The 17,216-nt window shown below is 41.3% G+C and overlaps 1 protein-coding gene across 1 annotated transcript; it reads right to left on the reverse strand.

Moving 5' to 3' along the window:
- Positions 1 to 8,688: 8,688 nt before the first annotated feature.
- Positions 8,689 to 15,615, reverse strand: LOC131414746 (cytochrome c oxidase copper chaperone). Its single transcript, XM_058555855.1, has 3 exons — positions 15,416 to 15,615; positions 13,421 to 13,509; positions 8,689 to 8,831 (listed from the first exon to the last, which is right to left on the reverse strand). The coding sequence occupies exons 1-2, from the start codon at positions 15,520 to 15,522 to the stop codon at positions 13,425 to 13,427; spliced, it is 192 nt and encodes a 63-aa protein (XP_058411838.1). The 5' UTR covers positions 15,523 to 15,615; the 3' UTR covers positions 8,689 to 8,831; positions 13,421 to 13,424.
- Between the last annotated feature and the right edge of the window lie 1,601 nt (positions 15,616 to 17,216).

Raw genomic sequence — 17,216 nt, forward strand, 5'->3', positions numbered from 1 at the left:
CTCGGGGCGTCTCAAAGCCTTGCGGGGCTCTAAGACTACCCCCCCAAAGGAAACTCAGAAAATGGATTAATCTGTCCTCCCAGATGTCTTCTCACCTCCGGCTTCTCATCACCAATTCCACCTTTCCTGGAAGGAATGTTTCTGGTAGCCTCGGGAATGGATGGCAGAACATAGCACACTTCATGGAGAATTTAAAAACTGTTTTTCCCTCTCTCTCTCTCAGCAAGGCTCTGGCCCTCTCCGCAGAGCTTTGGCGAGCTTCCTTGGCTCCGGGTTTCTTAGGACAGGCTTCACATTTGGCTTTTAGCAGAAAACCTAGATTGCTGCGAGGAAAAGATAGGACTACGGGCCTGAAAACTTCAGCAGTGAGGGATAAAGTGGCCACATCCTGCTCTCTGTTGTCCCCAAACAGAATGAGGAGAGCCCAGCACGGGAGGCACACTTGTGTTCCATTTGGAATGCGTCTCTCTTGGCACCGGAAGAAAGGGTGACCCCAGATGGATACCATGTTTGGAATTGGAATCCAAGAGGTACTGGCAGTGAGAAAAAACAGGCCAGGCACAGAGGCAGGCTGGCAGAGCACTTAACATACCTCTCCAGAGGACAAGATAAGACTCTGGGGCAAAGGTAGGGGGGGCGACAGACGACAATGGAAAAGTGAGCACAGAATTTACCACAACACCTCAGGCAGGACTCTGTCCAGAGCTCCCTGTGGGGAGGGCTAGGGGCTCTCCTGAGGTAGGACACATAAAAGTAGGAAAGTATGGGACTATTATCTGAAAAAATCCTTACAGTGAGAACTGGAAAATCCCTTGAAGGCCTTTGTTAAGTCACATTGTAAATATCACTCGGGATTTGACATCCATTAAACAAAAATAGCTATGCAAAGCAGCTTTTTGAATTCTAAGCTGACTTTCCCCTGCATATATCTGGATCTAGTAATAGTTAATACAATGGTAATACATTGCTCAGACCATCACCCTACCCACCCCACTATTTGCAAATCATAATAACTACCACCTATTAAACACTTACAAAGTGCCAGACCTAGATTAGGTACTTCACACACATATTATTTAGACATCACAAAAACTTTCCAAATAAATATTATCCTCCTCCTAGATATGAGAAAAAAATGAGGCTCAGAGAGGTAGCAAGTTTCCTCAGGTCACAAGTGGCAGAGCCAGGATTTGAACCCACGTCTCTCAGACTTACTGCTGTGTCCCAAGTAGTTTGCACAGTAAGTGGAAATACAGATCCATGACTCCCCCCCTCCCCAGGAATTCTGATGACGTTCAAGGAACTTCTGGGTGAACTTGGGATCTACTTTGGGTCACTAAGAAATAAATCTGGAATATGCAAACATTAAACTAAGAAACGTCCCTCTGGCTTCCAAATGACTCCTTGGTTTTTTTCCTTGCTGCTGGTTAACACTTACTACCATCCCTCCTACTGCCCCTGAGGTACAGGGAAAGCACCCAGTAACCTTCCAGAACTAATGAAGTGCTCAACCCATAGGGACTTTTATTATACTTCTAAAATCTAACTAAAATTAGAGAGAAATTAGAAATCATCAAATATGCCAAGGAGTAGAAGTTTTCAATTCAACAAATATTTATTGAGTGTCTACTATGAGCCAAGCACCTAGAGAATCAAAGATTCTCAAGAGAAGCTTTCCTTCTATCAAGGGAAGGATACCTCAAAAAACAATGGCAATTCAGTGTGTGAAGCATGATAACTGAGCTACAGTTAGAGAGGTGGCAGCCTAGAAGCAGGTGTGGCACAGAGGAAGGGAGACTGAGAGCCAACATTTGATTTGAGGTGTAGGGGTTGGATTAACCAGGTAGGTAGAGGGAGAAGAGAATTTGTAGTGGTGGGAACAGCAGAAGCAGAGGCACAGGAGTGTGAAAATGTATGGCATGTTGACGGAAGCCAGCTTTTTAAATGTAATTAAAATCTGACCAATAAACGTGCATCTCATTCTCTCCTTTCTAAAGTTGAAGGGGGAGAAAATCCATGTAAAGGAAAAGAGCTAGCCAGTGCCTGGAGAAGGAAAGGCCTCAGTGCCTCCTCCCAGCAATGGTTCGGATCTGTGATGTCATTTGAGCAGTGGAGTCTGGGGATTTCCATATGCTGCTTTTCTGTCACCTGCCTGCCTCCCAACCAACCCACCCCCTTAGCAAGCAGCAGCTGCTCATCCTTCCACCTTAGTCATGCACCCCCTGCGCTGCCAGGGTAGCTGTCCCTGCCAGCTGTGCGCAAGGAAATCAGAAGTACAGGAACAGAGAAGCAACCTAGGCTCTGCCCAAGATAGAATTTCAAAGCAGGTCATCTTTCTCAGCAAGACTGGCTAATGGGCTGGCCCTGGCCCTTTAAAGAGACAGGCAGATCCATTGACTACTGTTCTTAGCCTGCCTTCCTTGTCAATCCACACATGTGCACATCTGAGCAGAGGGGACTAACATTTATCAAGCAGTTATTTTATTGTTTTGAAGCAGTTATTTTATTGTTTTGTGAGGAAGACTGGCCCTGAGCTAACATCTGCCAATCCTCCTCCTTTTGCTGAGGAAGACTGGCCCTGGGCTAACATCCATGCCCATCTTCCTCCACTTGATATGGGACGCCACCACAGCATGGCTTCACAAGTGGTGTGTCGGTGCACACCCGGGATCCGAACAGGCGAACCCTGGGCCACCGCAGCAGAGTGCACGCACTCAACCGCTTGTGCCACCAGGCCAGCCCCAAGCAGTTATTCTTTCCTCGTGTCATCCCATGATAACTTTTTTTTCATGGAAGAAAACAGGCTCAGAGAGGTTGAGGGACTTGCCCAAGGTCACAGAGCTAGTATGTGAATAAGGACTGAAGTCTAGGTCACTGTGACTCTAAATCATATGTTCTCTGTGCTGTTCCACCTTGCTGGGTACTTTTGTGAGTTTATATGTATCCATATACAGGCTCATTTATTGCTACAGGGCATTTGAACACGCTGCTGGGGGTGGCATCATGGGTGCACAAACTCACATGCTGCCTGCAGTGACAGTCACATCAATGCCTGTAGGATAGGACCTATGATGGGAACACAACAATGGAAAGTTGTATCTTGTTTTTAAATCCAGATCTGATAGAAGAGGAAAGAAAAATTTGCATGTCAAAATGGTATGTTCTTATAAGGAAACCCACAAACAAGCAGGCAGAAGCACAGTAGAAAATTTTGGGGCTAGAATAAAAGGAAAGGAACAGAAGTCACATCATTTGTTGAGTCGATTCAATCCAATAAGCATTTATTTAGGGCAAAGAATGTGCACCAGGAACAGACGATATAAAGAAGAGCAAGACAACTACCACCTTCAAGGAACTTTTGGTCTAGTGAGGGAGACTGACCCGGAGATAACTGCCATCCAATAAAATAAGGATACTCGGGGTTCCAAGGACACACTGCTGGGGGAGCAAGAATCGAGGAAAAACATCACAGGGAAGGTGACATTTAAGCTAGTCTAAAAAGATGACTAGGTGCTCCCCAGCTAGGGGAGGGCATTCCAGGAAGGGAGAACAAAATGTGAAGTCAAGTCCAGAAGTAAAACAAACATACACGGCATATTCTGGTAACTGAGAACAGCTTGTTGTAGGTGAATCAAAGGGAGCGGCGGGCCACGAGCCAGGCTGGGCCCAGATCATGAAGTCAGCTGGCTACCAGTGCCTCTCCAAGTGTAGTCATGAACCGCGGCTTGTCCGCACACTGTTACGGTCCATGATGAGACAAGGGCAGATATGGAGAGTACTTAGACATTTTTACAGCAATTTGAAAGAGAAACTTATGGCCTTTGAATTTAATAAAAACTTTCAGCTTTAGTGTTCTTTTTTTTAGTCTATTTTTTTTTTATTTCATTTTCCCAGTACTGGTTCTTCACCACATATAGTTTGAGAAACACTGGACTTGAGATGAATGCTTTCCCAATGTAGACACTAAAATGGAATGGAGACGTAATTTTCAGCTTTGGACACACACGGCCAAGCTGATCTTAGGCAGACCTGCTGGTTGCCTATCCTAGAGCCTTGCTCCTTCGTTTATGGAACTGTGATTTCTCTTGGGCCACGTTAAAGAAGGTGAGCTTCTCCCCCAGTTGCCAGGGCCTGAATTAATACTAGTCAAAGCCAAGCATAATATCCTTTTTTTTTTTTTGCTGAGGAAGATTAGCCCTGAGCTAACAGCTGTGCCCATCTTCCCCTATTTTGTATGTGGGATGCCGCCACAGCATGGCTTGACGAGCGGTGCGTAGGTCCGCACCAGGGATCCAAACCTGTGAATCCCAGGCTGCCGAAGTGGAGCACGTGAACATAACCACTACGTCACCAAGCCTGCCCCATTCTCCTCAATGGTAACGGGTTTAAGTGCAGTCATGTGAGAAACGAGATATAAGAGGCAGTGTGGGAGGGAGCTTCTGGGAAAAGCATCCCCCCTGGAAGAGACAGTATAAGAGGCCTGCTCCCTTTCATCCCGGCTTGAATACAGTTGTGTGATGATGTAATGCTTGAAGTTACCAGAGCCATGAGATAGGATATGCCTAAGGAGGGGAAAGATAAAGAGCAGAAAAACAGAACAAGCTTCGGTTCTTCAAAGTATTACGGAGCCATTGTCTCAAATCTGAAACTTTCAACCTCCAGACTTCACGACAGGAGATAAACTACATTTACTGCTTAAGCCACTGGGTATTCTGGTACTTGCAGTTAAATACATCCAGATCCAGATCTCCCTAAGGATCTCCATAAAGACTACTCTTCAGGGAACAGTTTCCTGAACATCTGCTGATCGTCTTATTCTATGAAAACTGAACATCAGACAACTTACTATGTTCTACCAATAATTTTTTCTCAAAAGATTGAGTAAACTATGAGAGGAATTGCTCCTCTAACTCAATTTGACTATTCAGTTTGACGTGGTTGTTTAGTGAACAAGTGGAAAATCGGTCACCTACTCAATATGCATTTGCCTCTTCCTCCTTGTAACGGCATTCCAGTTCTGTTCTGCTCTTTAACCTACACATGGATCCAAGGTGGGGATCCTGTTTAAGCCAATCAGCATAAGACATTCTGTTGACAACTATTATTGGTCCAAAAAAATACATATAACCTAATTTGGCTCAATTGGACTAAAAAAGGGGACTTCCTGCCTTGGGAATGATTTCTCTCTCTTCTGTTGCAATTAAATAAGCAAGCACGATTGGCTTCATCAGTCCTGGAAAAGAGCTCTGAGATGAAAATAACTTGGCTCTTAGATGGCATCACTGAACCTATGATATCATTGCACCTAGAGCTTGCCCTAACTCTGGACTTTCCTTGACGAGTATTTTGTATTTATTACTTGCTGTCAAAAGCACCATAATCGACACAGATGGAACTACCATCTAGCAGTTTTTAACAGCTAAAGAAAGAAATGCTGGGTATACTCACACATGCACTTTTTAGGAAAACATCTTGGAATATTCTTCATAGCACTTAATATTCAACTTTATATTTTATAGTTTATATAAGCTCTTTGAGAGCAGGGTCCGTGTCTTACTAATCTTTGTTCACTACTTAGCATACAGTTGGCATATAGTGTGTCTTCTGTAAATGTTGAGTGAAATCGTCTCTCATCTCTGAGGGCGGCATGTATGTCTGATTCACACATAAATACTCAACATGTAGGGCAGTTTCCTGCACATAATAGGCCTTCACTAAATATGTACTGAAGGAATAAATGAATTTATAACTATGAATACATGATGTTTATATTAGACATCTGGTACAGAAAAGAACACTGGGCTTGAACTCTAATACCAAGACTCACACCCAAGATCACCAGCTATTTGACCAGAGCAATTTCCTTAACTTCTCTGAGTGCCTGTTCTCACCTATAAAATGAGGATTACAGTTTCTCTGTCAGCTTCACTTCAGACCTGTGGAAGGTATAGTTATCCTAAGGTAGGCCTTGCCTAGGGACATGGTCCTGTTCTCATCAACCTTCAAGTCAATTGTTTCAAGGTTAGACAAAGGGAACTAATTAGAAAAAAGTGTGAATGTATCTATATTAACAGTTTGGGAATTATTGTGAATAGCAGGGACTTAGCAGAGATTATGTCAGAATGTGGCAGTCACCTACTAGGATGCTAGGTTACTCATTTTTCCAATTATCGTAGTAACCTGTCTTACTATTATTAGTACCGAAAAGCTGCACATGATCTTTGGAAAGGCTTAAGCAATAGAGAAAGATGGGCAGAGTGTCTTGTGACATGTATTCTTAACTATGCCAGATGTCAAGAAGGGTGCTTTAGTTCCTTTACAAATCAGGTGACATGCATATCAAATTGGGAAAGGTTGAAAAAATTAACCTTGCTAAGAGCTTAGGGAAATCGGCACCCTCAGACACTAAGGTATAAATGGGTACCCCCTTTCTAGAGATCAGCCAGGCAGTACTCATCTAAGCCTTGAAACATGAATAGCCACTGGCCCATCCTTAGGTAAGTAATTAGTAAAGGATGCTCAGAAAGACTTTCTTATGGAAATTTTCATTGCAGAGTTACTATGGAGTAGCCAAAAAAAAGTACAAAGTAAAAAGCGTATATACATCAGAAAGAGATGTATGGCAAGAAGGTCACCAAAAAGTGGTCCTGTTTTAGACTGGTGGGATTTCACGCAATTTCTTCCTTTCTTCCTTATATATTTCCATAAAACCAACCAATAAAACAAAATACAAAAAAAAAAAATCAGAAATAATTTAGGTAGCTGGTATGTATCCTGTTCAAGACTGAGACCCAATTCCTAGAATGGTGTCTGACACACAGCAGGCACCCTACAAAATATCTGTTTAATGAATGAATGTACAAACAACAGGGAATTGGTTAAATTATGACCAGCCACAAAATGGATTTCTACACAGCCAATACAAATCACATTGTAGAACTCTACTCACTGATGGAAAAAATATATTAAGGGAAAAAGGCAACTAATATTATGATCTCATTAAAAATATGCAATATAGAAAAATGAGAGATCATTTTTTGTTTTAAAAAAATATATAGGGGCCAGCCTGGTGGCACAAGCAGTTAAGTGCACGCGCTCTGCTGCGGCAGCCCGGGGTTCGCCGGTTCGGATCCTGGGCGTGCACCGACGCACCGCTTGGCAAGCCATGCTGTAGCGGTGTCCCATATAAAGTGGAGGAAGATGGGCATGGATGTTAGCCCAGGGCCAGTCTTCCTCAGCAAAAGAGGATTGGCAGATGTTAGCTCAGGGCCCATCTTCCTCACCAAAAAAAAATATATATATATATATACATATATATATATATATGTATATATATAAAAATGCAAAAGAAAAGTCTGGAACAGCACACATCAAAAATTAACATTGGGTGATAAGGTTATGGATTTTTTTTTCTTTTTTATAGTTCCAGGATCAAGCAGAATTTGGATAACTATCTGCCAGTGATCTGTACTGGGTGGGAAGTTGGTACATATCTGTCTTAGGAGTCCGAGATTCTATTCTTCACCTAGAAGAATGCTCTGAAAACTAAAGTGCTTACTAAAATCAAAGTAATATACCCAAATATTCAAGTGAAAATACGAATATAGAATCAAAGAAATAGAGAACATTAATACAGTAAATGCTAGATACTGTGCCAAAGGCTTTAAGACACCATTTTAATCAGTACTCACAGTCTTGTAAGTTAGATATTACTACTATTCCTGCTTCTTTTTCTTTCTTTCAGATGAGAAAAACAGACCCAAAAAGGTTGTGACTTGCTTGAGACCACATCGCCAGCTGCTAAACCTAAGTCTATCACACTTCAAAGCTATGCTCTTAATTAATTAACTAGGAAAGAATCCTGAAGAATAATTTAATTCAGCTCCTTTATTTTAGAAGAGGCAATTTTCCCATCACACGACATATGAACACTATATATTTCTTACTTACATTCCTCAGTATCTTTTGTTGTTAAGATTGGAAACTCAGTTTACTTAAAGGTAGAATATGACCAGTTGCTTCATGAGCTCATAAGCAACTAGTAGGACCACAGGGCTGCTATGGAAGCGAGCCACACTCGATGTTCTATTCCAGGTACCACTATAGCACTGAGCTATTTTGTTGGTGACTTATTTGTACAACCCAGCCTCTGGCCCAGGCCAGCTTCTAATTAAGAAGAGACAACTGTCTGGCCCTTAGGCATTAAACTTATGATTTTAGTCTATTCTAAAATGTAACCAGCCATCTACAGATTAATTATGCCAAAGAGTTGAGATCTTCCAAGCCAAGGCACCCTAATGTGATCCAAAATCTAAACAAATTACTTTCCCAAAGGACAACTAGTAAAGAAATAATAATGATTTAAAATACTAAGACTGAAGGCTTGTCCAGTTCTTATCTTTAAGAAAGTTAAAAATAAAAAACAAGATTTTGAATGAGATGATATGGCTACCATATGCATTCTGAATTCGTAAAGGGTTATTTTCTTACTTCCATGCACCTAATTTTGGAGACTTCACTGGATGAGATCAGTATCTGCTTTTTCCTTACAAAAAATCTCCAGAGTTCCCAGAATGACAGAAGAACATAAGAAACTTATACTACAAGATTTGTTTATACTATATCCTTTAAGAAAAATAAATAAATGCCATGGGAGGATGTGAGGAACACACACACAAAACACCTGAAGATTTTTGACCAGGCATATTTTCTTTTTTTTTTTTCTTTTTAAAAATTATACTTTATCCATTTATCAAAGTTCACCAAAGAACTCCCAACATTCTTGAATCTTCTTCATTCTTCAGGAATTATTCAGTCACACAGCAGACCACCTACAGATAAAAATTTATTTTAGAAAGTCAGATTTCAAACACCATGCCAGACCTATGGAGTTAGGGAATTAAGACCACTAGAAAGGAATGCCCCAGACAATACTATTAACTAATTACCACGATTATTCTAAACCTGTCATGAAATAAAAGATCCACATTCTTAAATTCTAGTTTTGCTTAACTAAAAACATCACTGAAACTGTTCAATCCATTACATTGTTTAACCTTGAGAAGTCTTTGTTGAAGTAAAAACTAAATACATATTTATTTATTTTCTCAAAAATATCTTCCCAAAAAAGGCTAAGGCAGTTTATTTTTACAGATATGCCAGAGAAAAGACGTGCAAACCCCTCCTTGCTGATTCAAGAATGTTTGGCAAAGAGCCACTAAGTGGAAGGCAGAAGGTCAGCTTTGTGCACAAGGCACTTCCTGTGGAAAGTTACTCACTTAAGTCCAAGGGCAAAGAAGGGTAACCCTTTTGAAATCCATTTGGAAAGATCAAAAAGGGAAAGTACCAGAGGATAGGGTTGCTGGTCTGGTCAGTCAACACCAGACTTGAATGGAAGAAACAGGCTCAGAGAGGTTAAAGAACTTGCCTCCAGGTTTCTTCTGATTCCTAAAGGCAGAAAGATAACTAGCTGCCATTCCTCTTCACATTTCTAAGCAGGTTCTACATTCCTCTAGTTTCTCTTTCAGTAAAAGAAGCAGTCATAAGACAGAAAAAAGTGTCCATAATCACCACCATCACATCTATTTTTTTCTTAGGAGTAGTTTTCAAATCTCCACCTTTGCTACCTATTAAATCCTCTGATAGTTTATATTTAGCTTTATCCCTGCTACTTCTTCACATAAGCCAGGGGTTCTGAAGGAGGTTGCACCTGAAAATTATCTAGGAGTTTCTGAGGCAACAGGTACAGATCAGGGTCCAGGCTTGTGAATTTTGGAAAACATTCCTCAGGTGAGTCTGAAGTACACCTCTGGCTGAATGTAGCCTACTTTTATATTAAGTCCTAATCTAGTGAATTCAAGCTACAATTAAGACCTATATCATTTAGGAATAACATTAAAATCTACAAAGATTTTTGAACTAAGGAACTTTCATGAGCATTACGGGGAAGATCTAAGTTTGCAAAATATTTTTCCTGTGAAGCTATCCTCAGAAAAATTGGTCTAACAGTCTAAGACACATCAATTTAGTTAAGTTTATCTTATAATAGTATAGATGGTTGTGTTGGATTTTACCCTACAGCCAATGACCTGGTTACTGAGCTACATATACCTATGTAAGTTACATATACCTATGCATTTCAATAGGTCTTTCTAACTAGTATTCATAAAGTTTTATGATTGAAGATCAAGACTATGTGCAATCCTAAAAATGAATATGTTGATAATAAAGTCTCACGAAGTGTAAGGAGTAAAGTGTACAATGCCTGTGATTTGGATACACGAAAGACCTGGACTCTAGTTTTAATTCCACCACCTAGCCACTCTTTTTTTTTTTTTTTTGTGAGGAAGATCAGCCCTGAGCTAACATCCATGCTAATCTTCCTCTTTCTGCTGAGGAAGACAGGCTCCTCCTTTTTCTCCCCAAAGCCCCAGTAGATAGTTGTAATGTCATAGTTGCACATCCTTCTAGTTGCAATACATGGGATGCCGTCTCAGCATGGCCGGAGAAGCGGTGCGTCAGTGCGCGCCCGGGATCCGAACCCTGGGCCGCCAGTAGCAGAGCGCGCGCACTTAACCGCTAAGCCACCGGGCCGGCCCTACCACCTATCCATTCTTTTTTTTTTTTTTTTTTTTTAAAATGGGCTTTTTATTTTTTAATAATTTTATTTATTTTTTTTTTCCCCCAAAGCCCCAGTAGATAGTTGTATGTCATAGCTGCACATCCTTCTAGTTGCTGTATGTGGGATTCGGCCTCAGCGTGGCCGGAGAAGCAGTGCGTCGGTGCGCGCCCAGGATCCGAACCCTGGGCCGCCAGTAGCAGAGCTCGCGCACTTAACCGCTAAGCCACCGGGCCGGCCCAACCACCTATCCACTCTTAACGGGAGCAAGTCTTGTTTGACTTCATTGATCCTCCATTTCACCCCAAGGGGTTGGGGAAAAAGGACACCTGGGCCAATGGGGAGGAGGAACACCTGGTCCTCTTCCAAAAGTATTATTATGGTGAATACGAAAACATGACATTATGAATTCTTAGAAATGCCTTAGTTGGATTCAGATTGTTCTTCTTGTAACCAGGATTCAAAAATACATAATCAGGTCATATATTCAACAGACCTCAATTATGCTAGCCACAACTCCCAAGATATGGGCTATTCTGTTCTGGTTTCTATTTTACAGTTTACAAAGCCTCTTCATACATATATTACTTAATCACCACAACAACTCTATGAAGTGGGTTGGGCATGTATTATTATCTCTACTTTACAGATGAGGAAACTAAAGTTCAGAAAGTTAAGGACTTGCCCAAGACCACAGAATCAGTTCAACATCAGGTCTTCTAAGTTCAAAGCTCTTGCATGTTCTTTTATACACAAAAGCAGCACATAGGAATCACTCTCATTCTCTGTCCCAATAACATAAACTATATCTTCAGGTCCTTTTGAGAACATGCTCTTTATGACAACAATTGTACCACCTCTGTGGTCCACATGAAGTCCAAGAGAAGCTTTTGATGCGCCTAAAATTAGCATTTTTTTAATCACCCTTTTTATCAAGGCAGGTTCAGCCCTGGGCAACAGCTTATACAACTGACTAGGAAGAGAGATTATGAACAAGGAAACCATGTACAAATGTTGAGATTCTGTGTCTTTAAAAATAATCAATAAATGTACTTACACTTTTAGTATAAGTACCCATCCAAATTTACTTATTTTACAAAATGATTCACCACGGGATTTCTTTAAATAAGTATCTAGTCTAAAAGCCAGTTAAGTATGTCATATATACACAGAGTAGATATACCATACCATATACAGAATCACAAAATAAATTATAGTTCTCTTTTTATAAATGAAAAAAGTGAAATCCAGAGAGGATTAACGTCTTGATAAACGTTAAACGCAGCTGAAGTGAAAACCATGCTCAGCTAGACATCAGAACCAGAATTAAGCCTCAGGCCTTTCAGCCTAGACTGTTTTCCACTACACAGTGATATTTCTTATCAGCTCAGGACAGGTTCCTATCCCTCCTTTTTCACAGCTGATTGAGGAAGACTGGCCATATGTGAAATTCCAAAGAGGCAGGAAAGAGGTGAAAGGGAAAGAAGCCAGGCTCTCTCTTACTATTATATTGGTATGTGGCTTTGATATTATCTCTCGACTATTATTAAGTTAAAAGTGGTGGTATGGTATGGATGTTATGGCGGGGGGCGGGAAGGGGCACAAAGCAGAGGGAGTCTGTCTGGAGACCCAGAGGTTCCAACTCTGATCCTGCTAACCTGCCTTGGGATGCATTTCATACCTATAGGCCTTAGTTTCCTTATTTATTACTTATTTATTTAACAATCCTCTACTGAGTACCTACTGTGTGCCAGGCACTATTATAGGTCCTGGATATGACAGGGAATGAAACAGAAAATTCCTACTCTCTCAGAGCTTACATTCTAGTTGGAGTAAAGGAATGCAGATGATAAATAAATACATAATATGCAGGCAATGGTGTTCAGAATCATGTGGCTATCAAAATTGAAATTAAATAAAACTAAAAATTAAGTTCTTCAGTTTCACTAGCCACATTTCAAGGGCTCAATGGCCACATATGGCTAGTGGCTGCCATGCTGGAGAATGCAGATACAAAACATTTTCATTATCACAGAAAGTTCTACTGGACAGTGCTGAGAGACAGTGATGGGGAAGGGATACTATTTTAGATGGAGTGTTGAGGAAGAGCCTCTCTAATGAGGAGACTTTTGCACAGAGACCTGAATGAAGTGAGGGAATGAGTCAGGTTGCTATCTGAAGGAAGAGTTTCCAAATAAAAGAAAATCATCTATTTGCAGTATTGTTGTAAATACATCAAAGTCCCTTTCAGCATTAAAATGTGGATTCAAAGCTCAAAGTTCTTCAAAAAATGGCCTGAGGTTTCAGTTTTATTAGAATAAAGCATGGTACAAAAGAAATAATAATTCCATTTTTGTTTTGCAGAAAGCAATGCTTCCACGTGCTGCCTACTCCCAATTTAAATGAACTTACTAAAGACCCATAATATTAAAAATAAGGAATAGAGAACATTTTCCTTTTGGTTCTTTTAAGTCAGACAACTGAATATTTTGAACTTCCTAAGCCATAATTCCTTCTGACTCTAACATAACTCTAAAGGCTTTTGTCAAGCTCTTGCTTGAAAGCTAAACTCTCCCCTTCCCAAAGCTACTGAATGCCTCTCAATTTATTATCATCATTTACTCCCTATATTAGGAACAGAAAAATTATTTTTTTAGTGACACTTAAGCATGTTACATTAACCAGGTGAACTACCATTCAGAAAGAATGTTGCCCAATGACTGCTAAATCTGTAAAGCAATACACAAGTCTGAAGCAATAAGCCTACGTATTACCTTCCCAATCAGAAAGTATCATGCTCACCATTTCATATCTTAAATCCCAGGGCTCTCATGCACTCCTTGTGGGCCTCAATTAGGTGTCCACAGTGCTCTTCTCCTTTCTCTATGATGCTATAAAACAAAATGAACTTGTTATCTAACAAAGTAGGCATTAAGCACATTACCAGTAAATGTCATGCACTCGCATGCATGATAGTGATGGGAAGTGAGGCAGAACATGGGTCTGACGGAATAGCTGGAGTTTTAAAAAATGCTGTTACACCAAACGGCTTTGTTTTTATTTGCCCGTGTGATAATTCCATGCTCATGAGGATGTTCCACAAATAACTAGTTTTTTGTGGGTAATCTGATTAGAAGAAATAACTATGTATAGCAAATATTGCCCCTCATCTATATCCAAGGAATAATACTGCTCTATAATGAAATAAACTGACTGAATAAAATAATTACGTTAAATGAAAGACAGAGTGAAGAGCTTAATTTTTTGCCTGCTCTCATAGAGCAAATAAATTTTTGATTCTACCCTACATTCAAATACACCTAAATAAATCTTCTAATCACAAGACACTCACCAACATAAATAGCAAAAGATCTGGCAGCCAGGAGCAGCCTGATGAGCCCCCCTCATGATGATCACAGAACTTTTTACTTGTAAAATTCACAAAGCAAAGACTAGGACCACACAGCTTTATTTCTAGGACCTGAAAATGTAATTTTAGCAAAGTTAAAGCCAATACAATTACAACAAAAAAACTGACTCCTGACTATAGACATTTGGGGAGAAGCTATAGTGGTCTGAGGAAAAGATGCAAAAAGAATTTAAAGAAGGGCAGGTTCTCCTTCCATCTATATCCTACACATCCTTCAATAGCTCCAGGGCTGCCTGCAAATGAGACCCAAGGTCTGAGACAGCAAGCTCCTTATGAAGACAATAGCCAGCATGCCCTGATCATTTATTGAATGCTGTAAATACTGTGCTAGGCACTTGATGTGGCTTATATCATTAACCCCTACCCTAATCCTGGAGGCAGACACTTTTATTAGGCTCATTTTACAAACATTTGAGGCTGATACGTTAAATAATTTGCTCAAGGTCACAAAGCTGGTGGCCCAGGATTCACACCTCGACTCTGGATCCCAGGCTCTTAATCATGACACCATACTATCTAAAATTTCAATAAGCACTTATTGTTACTACGGAAGCGATTTCAGCATCAGATTATAGTCCTTCAATTCTCCCGTCAGAATATTATGTGCGAAGTACTGACTATTAATAAAAAGCACTGAGCTCCTAGTTATTAGCCCCCACTATGCCACTTAGAAAGGGGCTAGACGAAGGGGTGTGCATTCACATCATCTGAGGATTCCTTCTAATGAGATCTGTTCCACAATTGAGGCTGTATAAAATGAGAACAAAACATTTTGTGGATTGACGGCAATCTAGATGTACTACAGGTATTGTAAACACTAAATTGTCGCGACTGAGTGATTTTTAAATCATCTAGCTAAAAATGGGGTGGAGGGTAAGAGAAACTCTTCAGTACTGTAAGAAAATGTACCCTGTCTCCTACTACGTCTAAATTTGGGGAGAAATTACCAGAAAACTTTTTACTCTTTGGTCTTGCCAAATCCTCTGTCATAGCCCTTACCACGTGGTATAGCAACTGGTATATGTCTCCGTTAACTTTAAGCTCCTTTAAATCAAGCATCATCTTTATCCATTTCTGTCTTCGGACCTAAGGCAGTGCTCGACACTTAAGAGATGCTCAAGAACCCCTGAGAGGAAGGAATGAGGGGGTGAAGCGAGCCCGGATCAATCTGACCTCTCGCCCACCCCTTCATCCGTTTCCCAGGCTCAGTTAACCGGACAGCCCGCCGCGAAGCCTACGCGGCCCACAACCCTCACGAGCGCCGCCCAGCAAAGCGACAGCCCGCCGAGGCCCAGGCCAGGTCGAGGGCGGAGGCACCGGCAGGCGGCGCGCGGGGCCCGCGGCCCCCTCCCCGCCTGCGCACTGACCACGCATCGCGCGCCTTCTTGGTCTCCGGGCAGGCGCAGCAGGGCTTCAGCGGCTTCTTCTCCTGCGAGTCAGACAGGGCAGGGCTTTCGGCCGTCAGACCCGGCATCTTTCGCGCCAAAAGCAGCGACTAGCGCAAGCACCCGAAACTCTCCCAGCCTCGGCCAACGCCGATTCGTCCGCAGTCACCTCCGTCAGTCGCTCTAAAAGGGACAGGAAGTCCTGCCTCTCTCGGAAGCGTGGGGTGGGAGGGGGTGGGCAGGAAAGGTCAAAAAAGGGCGCATGCGCAGAGGAGGCTAAATTAAGGCAGTAATGCGAGCGCCCCTCTTCAGCGCAGGCGCGGGCGCAGGGAGGCGGAGTGGAACGTCGCCGGGAGTTCGTAAATCACCTTGGGGAGGACACACAAATGGCAATACGGAATGTGGCAATGTGGTAGTAAGACGTCTCAGAGATCTTCTCAACCCCTCCACCCACCATGAATGTCGGAAACTGAAATGCTGAACAAGAGAGACCGCCAGTGAAAGCCAGTTCCCCTTGAGTAATCCCGTATTTCATGCTGGGGCAGTGTCTGCCTTCATCCTACCACCCCCCCCCCCCCCCCCCCCCCGTCTTTCAGTGACCTAGTTAAAAATGGGTAGCAAAGACATTTGAACAGTCCAATCCACCAGTGTTGAAAAAAAATTCCTCTACCACCCCAGCTCACCCCACACATTTGAAATCCTCAGCTAATTGGTGTTTACAGCCCCCTCTCCCACTAATTTGATTTCAGTATGAATTGTTTAATCATAGGGCAAAATACCGGTTAATAAAATGGAAAAACGCCTTTTCCTTGGCATTTCTGGAATTCAGTTAGGTAGATATGTAAACTGGTGCCTACATTATTTGCAATAGAATGAACATAACCATTGCATTCTTTCCTACAGAGAATTATTGGAGAAAAGAAATGAACTTACTTTTTAATGCAGGACTTTGAGTCATTGTTCAAAGAGCTATCTGGTGATAGATATCTTGGGTAATCAAACTTTCAGTGTCACCTAACCAAGGTTTGTTTTTGTATCTCAGGAATTTAGCTCAGGGAATTGATAGGTGTGTCTGTGAACTGGTGCTGTCTAGGAATAATTTCTATACGTGTGTTTTCCAAGTTACTAAGATGGTCTCTGTTTTGTCATCTAAAAACTTCTAATAAGCATGATTTTTACTTCATTCTGGATTGATATGTTTAGTAATACAACACATTACCCTTATGTTCTCCTAAATTCACCCTTATCCACTGTTAGCAGTACTTTCCACTAGGTGTTCATTTCCATTGTTTAGTATGTTGCCACTTAAACAGTGCTTCTTGGATCAGCAACATCAACATTACTTGGAAACATAATATACAATAAACATGGTTCAACAAATCAGTGGGGAAAAGAAAATAGACTAACTGGAGAAAATTAAACACCACATCAAAAGGAGGGGCTCTGCATGTGAAAGGTCCAACTAAGAAATTAATAGAAGAGAAAACTCAAGGCTAACATTCATAAGAAGAGATGTTCCAAAATAGTATTAATCATAGAAATGGAAAATAAAACAACAATGAGGTATCACTTTACACCCATTAGACTGACAAAAATTAGAAAACTAGACAATGTCAAGTACCAGTGAGGAGCAGGAATCCTCCAGGGTGACTGTTGGGAATGTAGACTGGTCCTGCCATTTGGAGGGCAGTTAGACAGTATCCAGTTAATTTAAGAATAGGTACATATCCTATGATCCAGCAATTCTATTCCTGGATCTATATTCCAAAGAATTTCTCAGCAA

This window comes from Diceros bicornis, chromosome 15 (assembly GCF_020826845.1).
Source record: "Diceros bicornis minor isolate mBicDic1 chromosome 15, mDicBic1.mat.cur, whole genome shotgun sequence".
Taxonomy (NCBI): domain Eukaryota; kingdom Metazoa; phylum Chordata; class Mammalia; order Perissodactyla; family Rhinocerotidae; genus Diceros; species Diceros bicornis.

Excerpts from the sequence above, each read along its gene's own strand:
- LOC131414746 (XM_058555855.1), bottom strand. The coding sequence starts at position 15,522 with ATGCCGGGTCTGACGGCCGAAAGCCCTGCCCTGTCTGACTCGCAGGAG. Across the intron at positions 13,510-15,415 it reads AAGAAGGCGCGCGATGCGTG|CATCATAGAGAAAGGAGAAG; the intron begins GTCAGTGCGCAG and ends TTTGTTTTATAG.